Genomic DNA, 25,456 nt, shown 5'->3' on the forward strand with positions numbered 1-25,456 from the left:
TACGCTGCGAGCAACGGATAATGAGTTACAGCTCATAAATGAGGGATCTTCCTAGTCCACCCTCAGCTACCCGTCATTCGCTATACCACATGTCTATTTTGCACTCTTGAGAGTCCGATTTATATCTAAGAGGTTTCAAAAATCAATGTTTCTTCCTATGAACAACAGATCAAAAGCTACGGCCGAAAAAAATGAAGTTTCGAAAAGGTTCTCGAAAATGTGGGGAAGAGAAATCACAAGTTCACAGCTCTAAATTTCAGTTTATTCAATCCCTCTCAATTATAGTACAAGTGTTATATTGTCAGTATGCAGTAATTCAACAAATCGACGACGAGACTCAAAGTGAAAGACAAAGAGGACCGCAAAATTTTCTCCAAACATTACATGAGAAATCTAACTATCATATCGAAAGTAGTTGCGTGTAATACTCATTGTCTTAATCAAAATACGGAAACTACCTTATCGTCTAGATATTATCATAGTGTAAAATATAAAATGCACGTTCCTAATAAGGCTGCTTTCATACTCAGATTCCATCCCTTACTTCCTAACTCAAGCTCTTATTCCAAGAACAACCGTCAATAAGACCGCGCAGCAAATGCAACCTTTTGCACGCTCTACGGTCTTTGGTAGGGTGCCTCCAATTCGCGGAAAATTGCCTTTCCTCTTGTCCAGCTCAGGTTTCGGTCTGAGTACAGATGGAACAGTCCTCTGCTGGATACGATATATGATGTATGATATTGTATTGTCTCCATTCTATATAACCTATAATAAAATAGATAAATAATCTATATTTACCGCATTTGTATTTTTTATCCCCATTCGCTGAACTGTTAGTCGTTTACTGTTCTACATCTCTCTTTTGCAGTCCTACGGCTCCAATTAACCAATCCAAACGTCGTACAAATCGGTCCTGAGACGAAAGATTTTTCGCTCAATTAAATGTACGGCTAACCACTTTAGATTTTTGGTGAAAACTCCAATGACTTCGAAAGATGCTGGAAACAAGTCATTGATACGCTATACCGACGTAATTTTGCGAGAGGAACCGATTTAACGCAGGCCGATACGCTGCGAGCAACGGATCAAGAATTACTACCGAAAAACGAGATATTTCCTTCGTCATTTCTTTGCTGCTAGTCCTTAGCTCCGTTTCATGTCTTTTTTGCTTTTTGGCGGGTTCAATTGGTCTGGAATTGGCCATATGAATCGATTTTTTGTGTCTATTTTTAATGGATTGTGAGAAATGTTGAAATCGATTCATCAAGACTTGACAGCGACGTAATTTCGCGAGAACTTTCGATGTTCTAGTTTCTTCCTTCGCATTTTTGAAGTGCAAATGTGGTGAAAGGCTGGTGCAAGGTGAATTTTCCATAATTTCCAAGGTTGCGTGTGAGAATGCATACTTCGACAATTTGATCTTTCATTGCGTTAAAAGTCATTCAAATGACTAAGAAATGTCACGCACACATGCATTTCTATTTTCGTCGACGACATGAAATCATCATTAAAAAATAAAATAAGCAAATATATCACGATTCGTTCAAGTGCTTGAGGTTCACTGATATTTTTGTACTCATCTCGCCTTTTGGCTAAAATGCGTCCATGCATGCAACAAACAATAATCGACTTAACCATAATGTGGTGACAGGAATGTTCTATTGGCTGAAAAAAGGGGTTTTTATTGGACAATAAAAATTTTTGTTCTGACCACCATTTCATTCATTCAAATTACATTTTTTTTTAATAAAAAATATACTTTTAAACTATAATTTGTAAAACCAGCACCTATGACTTTCTAAACGTATATCATCTTAGTGCCCTTACCTGTGGAAAGTTAGCAGTTGCAAAATCCACCTTATTGAAGTACGTATGTAGTTTGTCCTCTTCTGTCTTTCCGCATATCGCAATAATCATTACACAAGCTAATCCAATAACATAAAACACAACGGTATTGAAGTTCCCAGTCAACCGCATGACGTATAATCAAGTAATCACGATATATTATTCAACCCACTCTAGCGTTCACGGACGAGAGAACGAAGGTCATCAAATTGCCTGTCATCACAAACCCAGATACAATTTAACTCGCAATTTAATGCCTTGGAGCTGATCCTCGCTTCACACGAAACGATACAGTAATGGATAATGCAGACTAGTCGACGCATGAGGTATCTAAACTCTTCAGCAGTCTCACACACATGTTTTATCTTGCCTATCACGCACATCGACACACACGACTCGGCAATACCAAGTCGGCACAAAACAAGCTTCTTCCAGTTGACTTGTGGCAGCGGTTCGCAACGGTGTCTCTGAGCGTATACTACGGTTGCGTGCCAAGTATTTAATACTTTTCAATTGTCATAGGCATTTACGTATTACTTGACTTCGATTAACTGTAATCTATTACCGTTTACGTGATCACCATTGCCGACTATCACCGGCTTACAGCGTGTAACTCGGTGCACGTAAACATAGTGACATATGCTTACAAATCTAGTTCTATAAAGCGTATACGATGTCAAATTGGTGCTACCTACTAAACCGGTCAGTATTGAAACTGACAGTGAGATGTCACAATATCCGACCGCCGATGAAATTCTCTTCTTCAAACAAACAAAGTATATTTTGTGTCGTGAACAAAAGCTACGGTAGAGAAATATTTACACGAAATTCAGAAATTCACAAGTCATCCTACGCTACGAGGACCAACTTGCGAATTGATCAAGACAATGTTGTCAGTAGTCCGTTTCCAGATATCAACGTTCCCCGGGAATTTTTACATGAATATATTTGGAAGAACTTGGAACGATGGCCAAACAAAACAGCAGTGGTAAGCATCAAGAGTGACTCGACGGTACGCCTCTCATTCTAAACTGTGATATGCGTGCATATCTACAAACTTATGTAGTCCAGCACATAGCCAGCAGTCCCAACGGTAAAGATTGAGAGCCCCCACGCACGTCTCGGTCTGCGCTGTGTAGCCAACTCACTTGTGCTTTATCAACTTTATTGCTTACGATTCATAAACAAAGCACAAGACCGACTTGAAATTTTGTAAAAGTCTTACTAAATTTACACCGCAAAATCAAAAAAAAAAAATTTATCGACTATTACGTGGTTTCACTTTCAATTTGATATTTCGTACCTCAAAAACGGTGCATGTGAAATTTTATTAAAAGGGGGTTCTCCCATTTTATCACCTATACTTAATACTTAAAAGCAGATCGTTGATAGTTTTCCACTTATACCACAAGAATGTTTCTAATTGACTGTTTGATAAGTAGATCTGCTCAATCATTGAAATTTATTTCGGTAGGAGAGTGAACGACGGTTTCGAGTAAACATCGTAATCAATTCATTATCATCGAAGAATAACTTTTATATGCGAGATATGTCATGTTGGACACAAATTTTGATCCTCGTTACACAAAGTTCCATTCCAATAAGTCTATCGCCTTTCTTTTCTTTGAAATTTATCAATTCAACTAGAATTCAAGGCTCACCGTTTACTGCCGCGTAATATTGATCTATACCGGTAGAATCGTCAATGCAATGTCAACGACCTGACAAAAATAAAATTGTGCATTGAAAATTAAAATACACGTACTGTGTATAAACCAGAAATAATTATACATATATGAAGTGGTTATATGGGTGTGGAAACTCTAGAGTAACTCGGTTATCACTTGGTACTTTCGATATATAATCTATTCACATTTCAATTATTGCAGCTCATGGATATCTAACAATTTGTTACGTGAACAGAAATGATTATGAAAAATAAAAGAATTTTTACAAATATTTCTATGTCAATTCCCCGAAACAAATTCATAGCTGGATTGTATAATATCAGTTGATGATATATTTATACAGCTGAACAATGAATTACCTTATTTTTTCACGGTATTCAATCGACGTATATCAATAGAAGTATGTTGATGGGGCCTTCTAACGCAGACATATTCAATAATAATCGCTGTTAAATGTTTGTACGGTAGGTTTGCTCAACAACCGGTAAATCGTATACATATTCCCAACTGCGTACCTTAAGTGGAAAATTTGCGGCATCTCTGAGGAAATGCAAATTTCATCCTGACAGTACCATCGGCGTTGTTTTGCCAAATGTAGTGGAATTCGCAATAATTGTGTTGGGAGCATCTGAAGCTGGAATTAAAGTAAGTTTGGCCATTAGGGCATGTATCAAAGAAACTCAAGCAAAATATTTGTATAGCGATACAAAAATAAATGAGACATATATAGCGTTGGTTCATTCAGAGCTCTTAAGATAAGATAAAATATGAGTATAGATTTCGATTTGACGAGAACGCGTGGCACATTTGTCAAATAACGTTTGGTTGCTTTATCACAACAACTTCATAAGTGCATATTTACATGTTTGTACCATCCACTTATAAATTTATGAAACCAGTCGCACCGATCAATCGCATAGGTACCTCCAGTCTTTACATTTTTTAGATCACTATGATGAATCCAATATCCACGGCAAAGGAAATTAGTCGACAGTTACAAGCTTCTGAAGCTATTGGCGTAATTACTACTTCGGAAGAATATCCAGTTGTCAAAGAGAGCCTTGTCGGGTGTACAAATATTACATTGCCTATAATCATAGTAGATGAACCAAATCACCCGTTACCGGAGAGATGTATCAGATTCAGTGAATTGATATCCGACTCCGTTGAAGTATTGAGTGAATCCGCAATTCCGGGAAAAACCAATGAGGATGTTTTATTCTTACCATACTCAAGTGGAACAACAGGTTTGCCAAAAGGCGTGGAAATCAGACATCGGTATTCACAGTTTACTTAAATCTCCGTAATTCCCAAATTATTCCCCAACCATACTAGAGCATATCGGGTACCGAATATTTATTGTGCGGGTGAATTACAATGCACTCTGGGAATGATTCGTTCAATAAAGTCCAGTCATTTTGTTAAATATCACACACTTTCGTAACTTACAAGTCCAAATGTGAGTGCCCTCAAATAGACTGTCCCAAGTATACAACGGTGTATCAACTACTGGTGATCCGTTTAATTTCAATTTCATGTTGCATATGCAGGAATGTTGTTGTGAACTGTGAGCAGTTGCAAGTTGAAGGAATATATCCTGGAGATGAAACTACCGAAACTCATCAAGAAGTGGTTCCTCTGATTTTACCAGCGTTTCATATTTATGGATTAGTTGTGGGGATGCTCAATTACTTGAGGTACACACATATACAGATATTTAGTATAGTATAAATACAGTGATACTAAGATATGCGTTCGTTATCCACTACTAAAACTTGCCTACCTGCAATGCAGCATGACGTAATGTCTCTTTACGTAGAACCAACTAACTATTGTATAGTTTATGATCGCCATATTAATTTTCATCCAGCGTCGGAGCTAAGATCGTTTTCGTCCGGAAATTCAACGCAGAAAATTTCCTGAAATCTCTGAAAGACTTCAAGTCAACCATATTATACGCGGCGCCACCAATGATACTGTTTTTGGGAAGCAACGAAATGGTCACCCACAATCATTTCGGTACCCTCAAATTCATCATGTCAGGGGCTGCACCGATTGGTGCGGAAAGTGTGCAGAAAGTACTGAAGAAAGCCAAACGTGAAATCGCGATAGCACAAGGGTTAGTTCGGTTGCATACTATCCATTAATCGTCATTAATTTATAGTATTCATTTGATGAAATAATTCATTGAGAAATTCAATTTCTTCAGGTATGGTCTCACCGAGGCTTGTCCTGTTGTCACGTGTACCAACAACGGAATAAATAACTTGGATTCAGTTGGGTATCTTCTTCCCAATACAAGCTTACGGATTGTTAATACAGAAGAGTCGAGAGCCGGAGAAAATATGGGTGTGAACGAAACAGGAGAACTGTACGTCAAAGGTCCCCAAGTAATGAAAGGGTATTACAAGAATCCTGAAGCTACCGCGAATACTTTGGATGGAGAATGGCTCAAAACCGGCGACATAGCCTGCTTCGATGAAACCGGTGAATCAAAATGATTAAAAAATATATGGAAAATAACTTGATCCATCTATAATTGTTTTTTTTTTTTTATCACAATTCTTAAAACTCATTGCCTTTTGTATACCGCGTCAATACGTGAACCGTGATATTATCACGTTTCACGATACGTAATCATGATAATAAATTTTCTTTTCCGTGTTGTAGGTCATGTAATGATCAAAGATCGAATAAAGGAGTTGATAAAAGTGAAGGGCTTTCAAGTGGCACCTGCTGAGCTGGAAGAACTACTGCGAACTAATGATGAAATATTGGACGCGGCTGTAGTCGGAGAACCTCATCCGAAATATGGAGAGATGCCAAAAGCCTTCGTTGTTTGTAAACCCGGAGTACAATGTGACGGAGAAAAAATTAAAAAATTCATTGCTGAACGGGTCCCCAGCTATAAACAATTGGGAACCGTTAAATTCATTGACGTAATTCCAAAGAGCACCGCAGGTAAAATACTTAGGCGGCAACTTAAAGAATTGTAAGCCAACCGGTACTTGCAAATTGTAAGATAGATGAACTTGATCGGACAAAGTGTAAACTAATCTCTATTTTTCTACGATTTATAAGAAACACCTGTTTCTCGCATGATTTTGTAATATGAATTTATAGTGTGAGAAATTTATGTTTTCTACCTTCTATGAGTGTCTACTGTACGCAAGATGGAACAAACCGAAAAAAACCAGTTTTTTCGGGGTACTTTTCATCAGAAAGGAAAAAGTATAGGTTTACGAGTAGAAAGAAATAACATAAAGTATAAAAAAGAAGATGAAAATAATTTTTATGAAGAATGATAAATTTATAATTTTTTTTTTTACAAGAAATAAATCAATTTGGTAAACCATAATCGTTCATTTATAAAAATCAACAAAGAGGTCAAAGTATAGGTTTGTCGGTAAAACTTTGAAACTCGATTCATTTCTGCGAGAACCGGAAATTCTAATTAAACGGGAAATGGCAATTTTTCACAGCCACCGTGTGGTTGTAAAATCCTGTAAGTTTCAGGTTTCCTCATCCAGCCGTTATCGAGATGATCGTGAGAATTTGTCAGACAGGCGGACAGAGAACGACATTTTCTAAAAACCTGTTTTTCGGGTTCTAGAAACTCAAAAACGTAACGGTTCGTTGAAAATAGAAAAAGTTATCTTCGACCAAGACCAATACTTTTCTTATATCACCAAAGGTAAAGAAAAGTAAGGAAAATTGTCTGTTCGATAATCACAAGTTGTACATGCATGGGATTGACCGTTTTTTTTTTTTTTTTTTTTTTTTTTTTTTACCTTACTTATACTTATTTGGCAATTTCAAGGATATATAAAACGTATGCCGACATGCTCTTGCTTATTAATAAATAGTTACATTGTACAGGTTTGAGGGTACAGCTCACCCACGAGCTATAATTTCAAATTGCGTGAGACCAATAATTATACTGGGGTACAATTATGTTCAGAGTACAACCGCTTACTGTCAAGTAGTTGCGTGTCGAACAAGATACTTCCTATTTTTGGGCCAACCGTTGATTAGTGATCTATAATTTCAGCAGGTTCTGAGTAGACAATCATTCTCGTTTCATTTTTCATTGTACACGCGTATAAATGATTCTCGCGAGCTATAACTATTACGATTTCTTAGGTATAAAAATTAAATTGAAGGTTAAATTATACTTTACTTGTTCAGAGCCTCGATTACTGAAACAAGAATACCAAATGTTTCATGCGATATCCTATGCTGTTGCGGACGATATCTAGGATCCTACTTTCAAGAATTCAGGCACTGGTTATCTTATTATTTTGTGTGGCGTTTCGGGACGAAACCACCACTTGGGTATAAATTCGTACCCCGAAATCGTAGATAATACTAAATTTCAATAAGAAAAAAGTTAAGAGTATTATACGAGGGGAACCTTTATCTGAAAATAATTGGAAATGAGTCTCTAGATTTCAAAACGTGGAAATCTAGTACATGTTTTCTTTATACCTCGTGAAAATCACTTGTATATATTACATGTATGGCAACCAGTAAAGGGAGTTGGTTCTTAGTGATGTATCAATATTTCTAGAAAATTCAGACAATTCTGTCAGTCAGAAATTGAATTCTAGCCCGTGACTACAAGTCTTGTTATCGCATCCCGGATCTCTTGATACTTCACGATTTGAGAAATCATATTTCTTTAGCTGAATGAACCTAATTTTTAACTAGATTCATCTACCTAGAAATTAGTGCAATAAATTCCGTCAATGGGATTGTGAAGAATAACAAATTTATAATTTTTGGTTCGAAACACGTACTTTAGAGTAATCTCTATTATTGCTTAGGGCTTTTCGATTCCAATAATGTATCTTCACATTAAACGTATTACGAATAAACTAGTCAGTAAACGCATTTAGAATTCACTCATTTAGCGGTCCAATGGAAGAGCTATGCAAAAACCGTCAGTACCAGAGTACATTTATACGTTACGCTACACGCAGTTACCCAGTGCAAAGTACAAGGTAACATCTATCTACGCCTTCTCTGCTAGAGGTAGAAACATGAAATGACCTCAAACTTACCAACCTGCTTCGCTTCCGCACTTCATGCCAGTCTCTCTTTTCTCTTTCGGCCATCAATCGTCTCTAATGTCTATTAGGTTTCCTCACAATCACATCGCTCATTTTGCACCGTTATGAAGACGCTCGAAACTGGCTATAGAATGTACGTATATAGGTGGTGATGGTTGTAACTGAAACTTAAATTGTTTATAATTGATGTTTAATGTAGAATTATGTATAACTATAAATGACATAATAGTTATTGGGTTTTATTATTGTGGTTTTTTTTTTTGTATTTTTATTGAATGTTGCGAATATATACAAAGGGAACTAATAATAACTATTACATGATACAACTAAATAAACAAAATTAGTTATAAGAATTGTAACGTATATTAATATTAATTTAAATAATATAATTTCATAACCGAAACTCAGGTGCGCTGACGTTAATTTATTTGAATTAACAATTCACTCGTTTAAATGTCAATTTAATTACAAATCACACATCAGGTCTGAAACCTTGTAACATATCCATACAATCGCAATTTCAGTTGGTTACTACTCAAAATCCCGGTTGAAATCTCCGGGCTAGGTGTCTAACACGTAATTGCTAATCCATATGTTTACAGGATTATAGAGATGTGATCGGATCGCTCTGAAATTCGTAGTTCAAAATTTTTGGAAGTCGTAAGCACGTGCAGTACAAAATATCCATAACCAAATTGGTAATTTTGCTTTAGTTCTTTTTATATTATTCGAAATTGCCAATCTCGACAAACTGAACTTGAAATAGGTAGCACCTATTTATGAAAACAGTATTTTTGTCCATAATATTCTTTAACCTGTTATTAATGGGAAAATATGCCAGATCCTGCAGCAATCAAGTCCTTGCTAGTGATATTTACTGTGATATTGGATGAATTTGAATACCTGATTGAAAATATCGGATGATCATTATCTCCGCCCTCGTCAACCTCCTTTCTTTACATTGACTTGCAAAAAATGCTTATAAAACGGAAACCATACAGTCAATCTCTTCAATTTCATTACAAAAAAAAAAAATATATATATATATATATATATACTATTAATGTGTAACAGCAGGCTTGCAACTCTGTTCAGCAGTTTAGGTATCGAATTGAGGGACATTTTTTTTTATAATTTCTGACACGAGTACCAAGGTATACTAAAATAATAGTATGTGCGACGTAAACTACATCTTGGTACAATTTGATTACTCTAGCAGAAGCTAGAGAAATAATTCCTAAAATGGCAGTGAAATGCCTGATCCCCATTGCGTTTCAAAATATACAATCTGAGCGAAACCTAAGCCAAGCATTGAGTCCCGCGATTAAATAGTTTAAAAAAGTAAATCTTACTCTCCGAATCGCAACGATGCATTTATTGCTATCAAAATATCTTGAAACTGTACAAATCTGCGCGCAAATCGAGTTATTATAAATATATGTATTTATTTATAATACATGCTGCAGTGCAATCGAGCAATACAAGACACTTTGGTGGAAGACAACAAAAGCGAGTAAAATGATTCCGTGAAACTAAACGAATTATCTAGAATTAGGGAATACAAAAGTGAGCCATGGACGATTCATATTTTATTTTCTTCTCTTGTCGCGTGTCTCTACCGCATCGATACTCAGATTTACACGGATATGGATATAGATCAATATTTCTGGATATTTTCTTAGGATTTTTCGAATGTAAGCGATTGTGAGAACATATTCAAGTTACTTTCTCCGTAATTACTTTCCGTAATTACTCTCTCACGTGTGAAACAACTTGCAAACATTTCATTTCTCAATTTCAGCCGAGTCTGAAATTTTCCAGCGTTATCTCACGTCAAATACTATAATCTTACAGATAGTTTCTGCAGTAACAATTCGAAAAATACCTCATCCTTTTCAAGAGTTTAGGCTTCAAAATTCATTTGTACGTGTACGTAGCTCGGTACAAAAAAGATACAAAATAGATCGCCTATGGTTCACTCAAAGGCATCATATTGGTTTCTTTCGCGTCATTTACGATATATCAAAACACATTCATGATTTTTTTCAACTATAATAGATCAGGAATAAGATTTCAATAATGCTACTATTGAAATAGTCAATTACTAATGAAATTTACACGAAATAAGGATAATTTAACCTTCAGGCAGAACAACAACGTCATTGCTATGAATGTTTTATATTCGCCGGTACAGACAGGATCGTTTCTACGATACTGATAAGGGTATATCACTTTTCCAATTTCCATTTGATGCAAACTCTCACGAGATTTTGGTAAAAACTTGACCTGCCAGTATTGATGAAAGATCATAAATTTTGCATTACCTATGCAGATACCGAAGCAATTATATTTTGTGGGACGAATACTGATACCTCACAAATGTCAGTCATGTATTAACGCTGTTATTCTACCCAAGAGTTCAATCGCACTTTAAATGATATTAGAGAATGGATGTATAGCTGAATAACTTTTCATTACTTGGAATAATATGCCAAGAGTTCAAAGGTTTATACATAATTCCACCCTTCCTTAAATAGATGCTACCATCAAATTTGGATAAAACGCTTAAAAAGTGTCCTATATCACTCTTTACAACACCCATTCAACGTCGTCATATCATTTTCCTCAGTCATTTTACAATAGATATACCCTCTGCCACCAGAAAAATAGAATTCTTAAAACTTAAGCTTAGCTCGTACATCTATCATACGATCTAAGTATGTAACACAGGGAAGAGTGCTCGGTACCAAGTGAAATATACAACAGAATAAAATTGTAACTAACTAACACCGATGGGTAGTTACAGTTCACAAAGGTCTTTAAATAAAAACTTCATATGCGTACGAACGTTCAAAGTAATAATCTTAGCACTTTGAAATAACATAAGAGACTTGTCATTCATATTTGACAACTTTATACAGAATTCCATCCGTATGTATTTACGGTGAAGTTTTGCCGAGCGATTAGTGAAGAATTAAATTCGGTTGTTGACACTGGTATCAATTGCTCTCTTTCCCTATAATCTGAGACATGAATGTCCTTTAACAACAATAACTGATTATCGAGCGTTTGAAATAATTAATTTGAATTCGATATATATATACATGTCCATATATATCAAAAATATCCTTAGTAAAATAGAGAATTTATATGTATAATGTACCTATATAATTTGCATTGTATTACACTTTGTTACATAATAATTAGTAGCTTTTACATAGGTAATTGCTGCAACATTCTAGTGTAATGATTCTTCAAACCTCTTCTCAATTTCTAATTCACAAGAAACTAGGATACAGAGTGTCGGATAACAGATAAAACTTGAAGAACTTGATCTCACTCTAAACTAATATACCATACACCAAGTTTCCGTCATTTACAAGGGTTCGATACTTTTCATGAATTTTCCAAGCTGGTTTGAAACAGTGCCATTAATAATATTGTTAAGACATATCAACATTGTAAAGCATATAGGTACTTAATTACTAATGTTTCAAATCATCCATATACGGATATAGTAAACATATTTTGGCATTTTGGTCAAACGATTCGAACTTTACATTTTACATCGAATATAATGTAGATTAAAAAATATTACACAGCCATTTGTTCAATTTCACCACTACCATAAATATTTATTATTGCAAATGACTTTCAACAATGTCTCAAGCACAAGTGTCTGTAGTAAAGAGAAGAAAAAAAACGAAGCATGTCATACCGATGCGTGTACAAATTATTAGCATTTCTCATCAGCATAGGAAAATAAAATGACTGTAACGTCTGCAAGATGATTTTACATATTAGAAACTTGTTATAAATATAATAAATTAAAGTTCGTATCTTGTGACACAAAGTAGTATTGTTTGATAATAATATTTACATCATTATGCATCAACAAAGAATGTGGGTATGAATTTTATACCATACTTCAAGTGTATAAACGCACCTAATCCTAATGCCGCAAAAACAAAAAGCTCTTGCCGTTCACAACGAGATCCGACACTCTCTCCTTACGCATTCAGCTTTTATTGTACAGTTGAGCTATCACTCAGCAGATAGGCTGTGGTGCCCATGCATAGATACATTTCATTATTCGACTACATCTTTCGAGGAGTAAGTATAGTAACAGTAAACCGTAAAGAAAAAATTTAAAGAAATGATGTACATGTATGTTGAATGTAAAGATTATGTCACACTATTCCAAGGTAACTGCACGGAAAACAAATCTATTAATATATGGTAATTACAGTGCCAAGAACACTTTTTAATTTTTTTACAAAAAGAACGTGAAAGATCGCTTCTGAATGGTGGCATAAGATACTTATTGCCGTGCAGCATTGATTTCAGAAACTGTACTCATTGTGGTTTACCACTTTCAATAAAACTAAGGAATCTTATGCGAATTATGATTGTTATTATTTATTAATTATGTACATTATAATTATGTTGTAATAAATAAGCTCAACGCATGTCCTAGAATTCAATTAACTATTTAGACTTAATTTCGTTTATAATTACAGATTACTATTATGCTCCTTGCTGGAGATGCATTCATTTTTTATGTGTATAATAATTAAAAGGTAAAAGGCTAATCATCATTCTTCTAAACCTAAAAGTATAGATAATACATAATGAGTGCTGGATGTCAAGGATCCACCAGAGTCTATTTCTGTCTCAGCAGTACTGTTACAGAAATCATGGGGCATGTTCAACCATTTCGCGCATCTTATAGATAGTCATCAGCAGATGCAACGCTGAATATACGATTGGTAAAAAAGATAAAATTATGTTACAGTATAACAATGAATAAGTCGCATGGCGAACGTACTGCAACTCAATCAGTACTGCAATCATCTGAATGACATCCGAATACTCTTTTTCTACATCCGCAGCCTAAATCATATGTGTAAAAAAAATTATTTAGGTAGCGCTGATATGGTTTTGTTTAGGTAATAACTAATTTTATCTACCATTGTAAGTCAGTTTTTAACGTACTAGGTCAATAACAACTAATATGTTCTCACATTGTTTAGGCACTTTTCTTAGTGAACATTGATATATTCAGTGGTGTTAGGTCAGCTGTTACGTTAGCATAAGTTATCAGATTATTCATAATTTTTTTAGTATCGTCTCTTCGCCTATACAACCACTCAAGATTTTGATTCATTTCAAATGTTAAAATTCACTTTTAGAATATTTAATTAATGTTTCTTTCACAAATACATTAGACTTTCCACATCTTGCAATTAAAATTGAAAAAATTAATTGCATACATTCTCCGCTCTTGAAATATTTGGAAAATGCGAGAATATTATAATTAGGTTAGCAATGCCTATCTATACATCGGATAGGTTCTACAAATATTTGATTTCGCAGAAATCAATAACTCAATATAAGAGCAAAAAGACTATGGTCCGTTTTCAGTATCCGAAATCAAGGTATTTCAATAATGGGTAATGCTGAGATTTCAAAATTCTAATCCGAATTCGAAACATGCCTAATCAGTCCCTGTTATGCATCGTCAGAAGATAGGCATTCATCAGAGCTTGGTGAAAATAAAGAAGCGCCCTGTTGTACTAATTTTTCTTTTAATACGAGAAAAATTATATTAGAAAAATAAAAAAAAAAAACTATAACAATTAAAAATCGCAATACCCGCGGTTTAATATATAATGATGAAAAATATTAAAGGCTCCATGGTTGTATATGTCGATAAAGAAAACGTTCAACACTCTACCAATAAATAATGTGTGTGTATGTGTGTGTGTGTATAAAAAACAATTCAATGATCGCCAGAAAATAAAACTTGCCCGGTATTGTTTCTAGTATTGTATAATGTAACAAGAAAAATTCTCATGTTTCTTTTTTTTCACTACAACGTAAAATTGTCATGATATGGTTCTTGATGCATAACGTGGTCCAATAGAAGGTGCAAATCACTAAAAAGTTTATTTTATTCTTTCATTTATCCGTAGGTCTAGTAATTGTTTGGGGTATCACGGTTAGAGATTTCGGAATTTTTGGCATTATTGGAATCGGATTTGGGGGTTTTGTAGTGACTTGAATTGATTTTGGTAAATTCAAGTTACTCAACAGGTTCTGTGTTGGGTTGTTCTCGTTCGTCAATGATCGAACATCACATATTAATGGTTCAAAATCACTTCTGCTCTGTCTGTTTAGCATTTCTTGCTGCATTCGCAAATGCTTTTGAAATTGTGTTTGCGCGGCTATTTGTGCCTTTTGATACTGTGTTGGTGGTCTACTAGGTACGCTTGATGGAGAAACAGAACCACCACTATTGCCGGTCAAGTTAATATTCGACATTTGTTTTTCATTAAGCATTTGCTTTTGCCTCTTCAAGTGCTGTAATTTTTTAAATTCTGGTTCACTTAACTGGAATACTTTACCACCTGACATGACTGGCATTCTGTTGTCTTTGCGCTTTGAGTTACTTGCATTACTCGTACTAGTCGATGGTAAATTCAAACGATGCAGGTTTGGTGGGGGTTTTTTTATGATTGATACACCCGAATTTAACTTCAATATCCGCGGCGGACTTGTTTTCGTTGAATTAGAAAATGAGTTAGTTACATTCGAGTTCACTGATGTATTAGTCAGAAAAGAACTGGTACTTGGCATGGAAAGTCTATCTCTCTCCATCACGAAACCACCGCTCAATCTCCGTGGACTAGCGAACTCCGATGAAATCGGTTCCATGATAGGTTCGTCGACTTTCTCTGGTCCCTCATAAGATATTAGCCGATTCTGTACTGACGTAGAATAGTTAATAGCGTTTCGAGATGCATTTGGGGCTAATACTAGGTCTCCAGATCTGTAATACTTTTCCAAAAGTATTAAATGTCTGAGAAACGAGCTCTGGTTCCCGTACGGCCTTTGTAGTTCTTGCCATAACAGTTTAGTATCTCTATCATACTGTATCATTGTTGCGCACTTTTCCCATCCCTGCGGCGTGACTTCACGGACACTGTTGAATTCAACATTTGCATGTAAATTCATTTCCTCTTCGCCAGGGAAGAGCGTACGTACACTGATGGAGGGATTAGCCCCAAGTCTTTGAACAACAGGAGTAATATCACTGTTTGTTCTGTTTCTTTTCGGTAGTCTTGTTAGGGTTACTTCCTTGTCCATAGCCAATATTTCAACAAGATCATTAGCACCGCCAGAAGAAGCCATGGGGCTGCTACGGTAACCCTGCATATCATGGGATTTCCTTTTCTTCAAATTTTCTACTGAATCTTCGACATTCAAAATTTGGATCTCATGATAGGCGGTAGTATCTTGATCACGGTTTTTGTCATTTGTTGAATTTTGGTTGCCAAAAGCATGGTTACTTGTCTCGAAATTCATTCCTTCATTTTTGTTTGGCTCTGGAGTCGACTTTTCCGATGCGGAATTGTGGGTACTGTCAAGGGACTTAGAGCTACCACCCTTACCTTGTCCACATTTCGACTTTTTTCGTTTATCTTTGTCTTTGGGAGGTTGGCTCTGGGGAGACAAATCTTCTTCTTCGTTTTCGAGTACTTCAATATCGTGGTAATGCAAAATTCTGTAAGTTATAAAAAAAATACTTGTATTAACTGATTACCAACGGTAACAATATAAAACATAAATTTCTCAGGCAGACCAAATCAAAATCTCTCACTTTCCTGACTCGACATATTTCTACGATAAAAAAAAAAAGATTCTTGCAGCCATAAATCGTAAATAATGATTAAAAAATTACTCACCGCTTTCTGTAACTCTTGAAGAACGACTTGTGGTTCGCGTTCATGTTTTCGATGTCTTTGTACTTGAGCTGTAGCTGAGTAAAATACCTACAGAGTTTGCAAACAAAGGTACCAGCTGAAAGTGGCACTGGTATTCCTTGATGTCTGAGGCGCTCATTCAACTCATCAGTTTCAGCAGCAACCAGTTGATGAGTATGGTTTCTGGCAAGACGACGCTTGCAAAGTGCACATGTTAGAAACCTTTCAATCTTTGAATAGTGATTCACGCAAAAGGACATTGACGTATGCTGACTTGACTCCCAATCTATATCCACCTGTATTAACACAGAATATACATTATACAGAGCCTCTACAGTTGAAAAACAATATCAAACTCAGAAGAACGCAAAATGTCAAATATTACTTTATGGGAATGACAAATTAAATACAAACACATCAAATTAAGATTTCGATTATATCACAGTTCAATTATTTAAAGGATTAGCAGCCACGTTTTTTGGGAAATAACATTTTTCGAAGTGAATACTAGAGAAGATCGATTTACTTGGCAAAGGCTGCTAACTGAATATTTAATAAATGTACTGATTGTATAAGAATAGCCACTAATACGGTGAAGACCGAATTCAAAAAATTAACAATATTAATAATGTTTGCCTGGTTTTGGAGCCCAGCTTTGATTTTAAGCAGCCAACGTCGCTTGACATGATGCCTAGCTGGTTCTCTGCACTCTCTTGCGGAACACTTGGAGACCATCAACTGCCGATGTTGTCTTTCAGGTTTGGCTTGCATGTTTGTAGGGCTGGTATTTGCCTTGAATTATTGGAAAAGCGAATTGTTAATATGATGTTCACCATGTCAATATAGTATCTTACCCACTTGTAAGACAAAAGGTTAAAAGATCCTCATTTTGTACAACAACGAAGTGTCTAAAGATACGATTTGTCAATACTTAATCAATAATATCTACATGTGAAAATTATTGTTACCTTTCGATCTACATGACGATAGCAAGCATCGCAAAGACAGGAATCTTTTGTGAGATACCTATCAATATTCAAAATCTTTTTGCGTCGCTCATCAGATTTCATTTGTGCCAAGTGCATAGGTGTATCTAATAAACCAAATTTTCCAAAACAGTAGCAGCACACATCTGCGCACAAACGACCTGGATGTATTGAAAACGATGATGATTTCTCTGGGATGACAAGTGACTGACGATCTTTTGACGGTGGTTCCTCTGGATCTTCATCTAAAATTACCAAAACTTCAATTACAAAATGAAGCACATACTCTTCGTAACAAAACCTAATGTGTTGAGAATATTTTTTTGCAGTCAATGAGGATGATATTTTAATTTGAAGATGATTGGATATTGAATGAGAAAAGATACATTTTTTCACGTTTGAAGCAATTACTTTTCATTTTTTTTTTTTGACTTAATGTTAAATTTGAACTCAGAATTGTAATATAATATAAAATGATTCAAACTGCATGCTTGTTATATAATCAAACTTTTTGAACTTCATATAGTGAAATGATTGTATCTAAGTAAAAAATGTTAGATAAAAGATTGCTGTACTAATTTCCTTACTATTAAAAGCTTTTTCGTTTCATTCTTAGTATTATCTTCACGTATATTTAATGAATTTAAACAGGAACTGTGTATTATAACATTTTTTACAATCCATTGCACATACAGCATTCCTTTCCAGTGTTAAACTTTTTATTAAATGATGGATGATTTGTAAATTTGTGAGATTTGCATAAGCACGAGAGAAAGAGGTGTGATTATGTAGTTATTAGAAAATGCCCGCAACCAAGATTACCGCAAGAATGTCTGTGATTAGTAGAGAACTTGCGGTTCGCACCGGAGCTGCTGTCGCCTAAGCCGCTGGTTCCAAGCTGAAAAAGTTTTTTTTTTTATCAATCTTAATGGTAGTTCAAAAACATCGTTCAGCTATATCAGGTATGATTGTCCTCTACTAGTAAGTAGAATCATGGCATAAATTGCCACAAATTTACAATGTTAAAACTGGTTCTAATTTCAGAATCTAAATTACAAATTTACTTTAAACTCAACTTGTTACATTTATGCTGTGAAACTGTCCCCAAAAATTCGACTATAATATAGGATGTCACGTTGTGCTAATCAGATTGCCCATAAGATGTAATGAGTAAACCATTTGGTATTAATGATTATAGTGGATTCGTTATATGTTCTAAAAAAATTGTTTACAGCAATATACATCGCATACATGATGAACTAGTTGAATGGAATTAAAAAATTCTGAAATAAATAGCTTGACTTGAACGAACCGAGAAAGGTGTTGAAAAATTGATTGATTGAAAAACTTCTTACCTCCTTTTGAATGGTGTAAAATTCTGGCGAGTCTCCATCTCCATCGCTTCGGCCTTGTTTTAAAACCATTTTCAATGGGGATCGTGATCGCTTCTTGTCTTTTTCTTTCTGTACCCTAATAACAGTTTTTAATGTGCCTGTGTACTGTTCTTTCTTAGCTTTCTGATGACTCAAACGTTCTGCCGCCTTTTCCAGTGACTCCAAGCCAAGTAGTCTTAGAATAGATTCTTTTTTCACTTTATCCTCAGGTGTTTCTAATATCTTGGGTGTTGCTGCGACACTACTCGATGATTCGCTGGAGGTAGAAGTTTCATCTAAATCTTTCTGTAATGTCTCTGGCGTTTTCAACGTGTGTTCAACTATCTTTTTGTCATTTTCCGAAGTTGCTTCCGAATTTCTAGATGAATTTTCTTCAATTATGTCTGGTAGTGCTGTAATATTGCCTGATCGTTTCTTCATGAGTTCCACATTTTCCATTTCAAGTTTAACCATCTCCAAATCAGTCTCTGAATGGCTTCGATCATTATCATTCTTTCGAACTTTACCAGAGCTAAATATGTTTTTATAGCTACCTTCAGAAAACCCTCTGAAATTACCACCCTCTTTATAAGCTTTCTCATATTTTTCCGTTAGTGACTGAGTATTTTCATTTATTTTTGCGACTTCATTATCCAAAAGAGTTTCTTCTTTATTCTGCTGATCTGATTTCTTGTTTTCTCGTTTACTTCGTTTCGGTTTCTGAACATTCTGGATCTGTTGCTGCTCATCTTTGCGTTTTTTCAACTCCCGACCGCGCCGGGTTCGAATAAGAGACCCTTGCACTGCTTCATTTTCAACTGGGTCTGGTTCATCAGATTCTAATCTGTCTAACTCGCCCATAGCAGCCACACCATCAGAATTACTCTGTTTACTTAATGTTAATTCTTGACAACTATCATTTTTATGCTCCCCTAGTTCTTTTGTGATTTCTGCATTGTCAACGTCTTCAACATTTTTTACAATTTCCAATATACTGACCATTGGTTTAGATTGCTCAAACACTTTTGCATTCTGAACAGTCTCCTGGGATTTTCGAGTTGGTTCCACCTTCTTTTGTCTATCCCGCGCCCTTAAAACACGTTTGTTCTCCTCGATTAAACATGATTGCTCTTCAGCAGTGATTGGCTTATCGATGTTGCCAAGTCTTGAATCTTTTTTCATAGTGCCCTCACCATTGGACGTATCGACAAGTGAAGTCTCATTCGACTCATGTGGAGTTTTTTCTTGGTTGTTCGTTCGCTTTTCTGATGACGTTTCACCTGAAACAGTCGAAGATCGATCGTTTTCAATGCTTCTATCGAATTGCTCTAAAATTTCTGGGTTCTTGAGAAGATTTTTCTGGCGCTTCAAATCATCGTGGCTAATTGTTGTCTTTTCTCCGCTGTTTGACTTTTGCTCTACATTTAAATTTTGTAATTCCACGGTTTCTTTAACACGCGAAAACTGAGAGATATCTTGAGATGATATACTTGATGACTTTTCTCTATTTTCAGGTGATAATTTTGATGTTACAGACAAATTTCGACTATTCAGTATTTTATCCTGACCGTTTGATGTTGACTGATGATCACAGACTGTATCTTGATTTTCAACAGCAGTCTCGTCATTTTCACACCGTTCAGCATCATTGACTGAATCTTGGGCGAATTTTTCAGAGTTTAAAATCTCATTTGAAGGGATAGCATCGGTTCGGGGTGTTTCCTTAGAAGCTAGAACCTCGCTGATTTCTGGTGTCATTGTCAGAATATCGGAATCCGTAAAAGAAGATTCCAGCACTTCCAAAAACCTATTTGTTTCCGATTCGGGATGCACACTGTTATTAAAATCGTCAGGAGATTTATTACAATTTTCCGAAGCTTTAATTGGAAAATGATCCTCAGTCTTCTTTTTATCTGTCTCAGTGGATGATCGGCTCGATGAGCTAGTAATCTTTTTATTTTCAGATTCACTTTCAGCCACTAACCTTTCAACTTCCCTAGAAATACTCTCCAATGTTTCCAATTCTTCAGATTGTATCGTAGTAGATGAATAAACATTTTCCATAGTACTATCTTGGCCTGTTACTAGTGTTTTGATATCGTTTGAAATGCCTAACGATTGAGCTCCTATTCCAAATGAATTCAAAGCAACATTTGCATTCCTCGATTCTGTTACCGATTCAATTTCTAGGATACTAGATTCTGTATTTTTATGAACTTCTTTCAATTCTTGTTTAAATGTTTCATAATTCAATGTATGATGGGGAGTATCTTTGTTGCTCTCCTGTGAACCACTAGCGTCGATGGATAAATTTTTCTTAATTTGTGCAGATATTTGATCAGCGCTTTCTGGCTTATTCAAAACTATAGGCAATCTTTTACATTGCTTCTCAATAGTCGTACTAATTTCTGGCAAGGGCTGAATTTGGTTTGACTGACTCTTACTACATTCCACTGATTGTTTAGTAGTAACTGATAAATTTTCAATATTTACATTAGATGTTCTGGTGTTGATCAACGTTTTGACAATATCCACTCCTCCAGATTGATCTTCGGCTGTATATGATTGATCTTCATCGACATCTTCCATGGGCACGTCTGTAGGCTTTCCAGATATTTCATTATTTTTAGTAGATACCAAATGAGGACCAGAATTTTCCATATGGACGTCTTTTTGCCCTGAAAAGCTCTCACAGGCATTTTTACTATTGGTGATATTTTCAAATTTGCAGACTCCGACTAAACCACTGGCAGTAGCTACATTGCCATTGTCACTGCAGTTTGTTTGCCTTTCCTGTGACTGTGTGTCAGTTATTTCCATATCACCCATTACCATTTTCTCAATCTCTTTAGCAGTATCTGCAACTTTGGGAATCGAATTTTCTGAATTTTCAGATTTAATTTCGCTCTTGGAAACATTTGGAGCATTTAAATCTTCATCATTCTCCTCTAAATTCTTTTTCTGCAATTCGGTGCTCAAGGGTGCAACGATCTCTTCAGTCTTTGATATTTCAAAACTCTTACCCAAAACGAGACTCTTTTCAGGACCAAAAATTTTACTTTCAATTGATTTTGCAATATTCAATTTTATATTTTCTATCATTTGATCAATCTGCGACTTTGGATTCTCAGATTTATCAGATCCATAAAATGATGCAACTGTTTTCTTCATTTCAATATTCAAACTACTCCGGCGACTCTTTGGTTTATCCGAAATATTTACTAGAACATTTTCTTTACGTGTTTGTTCTACAGTGGAATTTTTTATTGACTCGTCGTGTGTACTGGAATTGTTCACTACAAGTTTTGTTTCGTCAGCTTTAGCGTCACTGCTTGATTTACTATCCAAACTTGTCACTGTAGAATCTATAGTTTTAGCTTTTGTTTTAGAGCGCAATGTTGGCCCAACTTCGGATATTCTTTCTCCGCGCTCTCCATTGTTGTTATTATTATTGTTCCCTATCCCAGTTCCATTGTTCTCGTCATCTTCATTGTTTTTTGGGGTTTCAGCTTTACTCGAATTCATCATGCCTTGTGAACTATCTAAATTTGACTCGTAAAAAAAATGGTCACTTTCAGTTATGTCCCCTGATGAATCACCAGGACAAGTGTCAGACCCAGTTTGATCTGCAGATTCCAATTTGTATTGTTTACTACCCTCCACGTCCAGTGATGTAACAAGTTCGGTAGATCCACGCAATTTGCCGTTTCGAAGGCTTCTCTGTGCCAATGTGCGATTATATCTTGTCCTTGGTAATGTATTTTTCACACAATCCGAACTATTTTGGCTCATATCTTTTAAAATTTGGTTCGGCTTTAGTGTCTCCAAGTCGGGTTCTTTACCACTTTCATTTGCTGCGGGTTTCAGTTCCTCTGTATCTGACTCTTTCTTGATCTCACTTTCAGATAATAATCTTTCAGGCCTTTCTGATATTTTTCTCCCTTTCTTTGCCTTTTTTGCTGATCCTTGTGTTTCTTCTATGGCTGATCTGACAACAGTAGTGGAAATAACCTCGTCAATTGTAAGATCTACCAAATTTTTATTGTCGGATATAGCTTTAATACTTTTTGTATCTATTACGTTAGGACTCCTAGTATTGGTCTGGATATCTCTTTCTTTGCTGGTATTTCGTTTGAGTCTAAGAATTTTTGAAGAGCTTGCAGTATCTTCAACAGCCTTTGTACTATTGTCTTTTTCCTTATTGGATCTCTTAACAGGCCCTACTTTAGAAACTTTATTATATTTATTCTCAGTTTCTAAACTCGTACTATCTTCCGTCTCCTCTGGTTCAAGATCTTGAAGTTTCTTATAAGTGATTTTAATTTTTCTCCCAGTCTTCGGGCTATTTCTTGAGCTTATTGCACCAGAGTTAGCAGTGTCGGTCTCCTTTCCTGTAACTTCAATGATACTATTATCGACTTCTGTGCTTTTGATAGGGTGTTTAATTTTTCTCGATTTCAGACTATTTCTGAACGTGCTGACTGCCGTATTTACAGATTTAACACTGTTATTGTTTCCCTTAGCACCAGTTTTAGTGATACCGTTATCGTTATCTGGATTTTCAATGTTATTTTCAAGATTTTTCACGTCTGTAAGATTTTTTTTCGTTCTTCTACCCTTGACGGCCCTGATCGTTTCCACGTTAGTTTTTCTTAAAGCCCTGATCGGTGCTTTTTTAGTGATCTTAACCTTAATAAGGTTGCTTTTCGTAGCTTGAAGTTTTGACTTATGCCGTAAATTTTTTATGGCTTTTTTACGCGGCAAGTTTGCGTTTATTTTCACAGGGAGTTGACTGCCAGTAGCTACAGCCTCTAAAATATCCTGTGCAATTTGCTGTTGTCTTGTGTTTGTTTGAGCTTTGCCTTTCTTACTTTTCTGCTCGACTGATGGTGATGTACAATCATTATTCACCTTCTGTTTGGACTTTGAAGGCGCTAGGGGTCTCTTCTCCCTGGATGCCATCTCACTTCCACCCACATTGGGCTCCTGAAATCCCGTTCATATCCAATGTTAATACTAAAGAGGCTTGCCTTCACAACTGGTAAAGTAATGTCACTGGTTCTTGGTCAGCTAGGCTTTCTAAGTTACAGTCTTATAATTGATTTATATTTCTAAGAATGCATCCCTTTGAAAAATTCTATGCTATATATTATGGTCAGTTTGTTTATTTAATTTTTTCCGGTTTCTTACAGCGGGCAATAGTTGGTTTAGAATTCTCAGTCACCTTGAGTTACCCTCAAGTACAAAGGTACATGAGCGAAAGCGAAGCTCCAGACGTTATTTCTTTAAGCACGAAGAAGTTTACCCACAGATCTCGAATTTTCGTATCAAACTTGCACATGTTTTAAATCAGACCTCCCTGGTGTTAACGTTAACTCACATCTGCACATACCAGCAATAAAACAATTGAGCTATTTTATGACCCACAAAATAATTGTGATTTTATGAAAATTTGAAAAGTTTATTCTATCCAATGAATTAAGTATAAAAATTGTCAGTACCTATAGAGTTGCTAGAAAATAAATTAGAAATATAATGACCTGAACAAACATTAAATTTCAACCAGACTCATTTTGAGATCAATAACATGTACGGTATTTGGAACTGATAAATTCATCCTAAATATAAGAAACTTCGAAACAGTGAAAAATTCGGCTAACAATATTTCGTAAATAATTTTCCTAAATAAAATACAAGATGGAAGAGAGAAAAAAAAACTAAAGACATTTACAAAAGTTGAGGGGGGAAAAAACGAGCCATATTCGTGCTAATGGAATGGAGACTAGTTGCCATGTGATACTTTCTACAGCCATGCACAAGGTAGACTACAAAAATGCGGAATGAACGGAGACTTTACGAACGAGGATTAAAAATTATAACGTTCATGAAACATCTGAATGTACGAAAATTCAACAAGTAACCTGCATTGTTACGCTAAGAATATTCGAAACAGTAAGGGAAAATTATTGTTCGGGGGTTAATTGATGCGGCCCTGGCGTCAGAAAAATTACGTGACAAACTTTGCATTTACACGGATACATCGTGAACCTCTTCTCAGCCAGGGAAATGCCGATGATATTTTTACCGATATCTCCGGTTAGGCAGCTCGAACGGTGTAAATTTTTGTCTCAAAACTAAGCGAGGAAGGCATATTAACTTCTGAGATTGAAAATTGACCAGTGACTTGACGATAAATTGTGAAAATCTCGAAAGAAATGTTTGCGAAAAAATTATCATGGATAAACAAAAGGTCGGCACTGACTTGATACTTGTACGACTTATTACAAGAGTTTGAAGCCGTCGGAGTGGGAATTTTCGTACTCAATAGAATAAGGATAACGATCACTCACCTCTGGGGCCAAAAATTGTCACAAAAGTGCGTCGTTTTTTCGGCAAAATGGAAAATATTACACTGAGGAAAACACGATCCCGTTTCAGGGTGTCTGTACGCTGTCCTACTGCTTTCACGCTAACACCATCTGACGACAAGATGATTAAGTTGCCTAAGTCATATACTACATTTGCGCTAACTTTGCCTGCTTTATTTAACAATATTAAAGCTAATAACGATGCTTACACAATGTGTATTATACCGCGGTAATTTATTCACGATAGGAACTTACTAACGGATCCGCCAATTTTACAAAAAACACTCCCGACGCTTCGATTTACGGTAGAAATTCAGGAACGAACAGGAGACGCGCCCATACACATTAATGGCGGCCA

General features: G+C 35.7%; 2 protein-coding genes and 1 long non-coding RNA gene across 5 annotated transcripts; 2 read left to right on the top strand and 1 right to left on the bottom strand.

Annotated features, from left to right (window-relative positions):
• Positions 1-2,367: 2,367 nt before the first annotated feature.
• Positions 2,368-6,669, top strand: LOC124413254 (4-coumarate--CoA ligase 1-like). Its single transcript, XM_046893718.1, has 7 exons — positions 2,368-2,833; positions 4,002-4,178; positions 4,480-4,811; positions 5,084-5,230; positions 5,404-5,652; positions 5,743-6,020; positions 6,204-6,669. The coding sequence occupies exons 1-7, from the start codon at positions 2,519-2,521 to the stop codon at positions 6,527-6,529; spliced, it is 1,824 nt and encodes a 607-aa protein (XP_046749674.1). The 5' UTR covers positions 2,368-2,518; the 3' UTR covers positions 6,530-6,669.
• Positions 6,670-7,319: 650 nt separating this feature from the next.
• Positions 7,320-12,556, top strand: LOC124413261. Its single transcript, XR_006929856.1, has 2 exons — positions 7,320-7,715; positions 7,815-12,556. It is a non-coding gene; the product is annotated as an uncharacterized LOC124413261 (long non-coding RNA).
• A 254-nt stretch (positions 12,557-12,810) lies between these two features.
• On the bottom strand, positions 12,811-25,455 carry LOC124413252. Of its 3 annotated transcripts, XM_046893715.1 has the most exons (8): positions 25,081-25,183; positions 23,965-24,112; positions 18,713-23,716; positions 18,180-18,255; positions 17,340-17,602; positions 17,008-17,163; positions 16,354-16,667; positions 12,811-16,172 (listed from the first exon to the last, which is right to left on the bottom strand). In XM_046893715.1, exons 3-8 carry the CDS (start codon positions 23,690-23,692, stop codon positions 14,567-14,569), a joined length of 7,395 nt encoding a protein of 2,464 aa, XP_046749671.1. In that variant the 5' UTR covers positions 23,693-23,716; positions 23,965-24,112; positions 25,081-25,183; the 3' UTR covers positions 12,811-14,566. The 3 variants fall into 3 exon arrangements, with proteins under 3 accessions (XP_046749671.1, XP_046749672.1, XP_046749670.1); XM_046893716.1 differs by lacking the exons at positions 23,965-24,112; positions 25,081-25,183 and adding an exon at positions 25,354-25,455; XM_046893714.1 differs by lacking the exon at positions 23,965-24,112 and having other exon boundaries at positions 25,081-25,205.
• Between the last annotated feature and the right edge of the window lies 1 nt (position 25,456).

The sequence above is a fragment of the Diprion similis genome, chromosome 12, assembly GCF_021155765.1.
Source record: "Diprion similis isolate iyDipSimi1 chromosome 12, iyDipSimi1.1, whole genome shotgun sequence".
Lineage (NCBI taxonomy): Eukaryota > Metazoa > Arthropoda > Insecta > Hymenoptera > Diprionidae > Diprion > Diprion similis.

Excerpts from the sequence above, each read along its gene's own strand:
- LOC124413254 (XM_046893718.1), top strand. The coding sequence starts at position 2,519 with ATGTCAAATTGGTGCTACCTACTAAACCGGTCAGTATTGAAACTGACA. Across the intron at positions 4,179-4,479 it reads CATCTGAAGCTGGAATTAAA|ATCACTATGATGAATCCAAT; the intron begins GTAAGTTTGGCC and ends TACATTTTTTAG. Across the intron at positions 5,231-5,403 it reads GGGATGCTCAATTACTTGAG|CGTCGGAGCTAAGATCGTTT; the intron begins GTACACACATAT and ends ATTTTCATCCAG.
- LOC124413252 (XM_046893716.1), bottom strand. The coding sequence starts at position 23,692 with ATGGCATCCAGGGAGAAGAGACCCCTAGCGCCTTCAAAGTCCAAACAG. Across the intron at positions 18,256-18,712 it reads TTTACACCATTCAAAAGGAG|CTTGGAACCAGCGGCTTAGG; the intron begins GTAAGAAGTTTT and ends AAACTTTTTCAG. Across the intron at positions 17,603-18,179 it reads TAATCACAGACATTCTTGCG|ATGAAGATCCAGAGGAACCA; the intron begins GTAATCTTGGTT and ends TGGTAATTTTAG.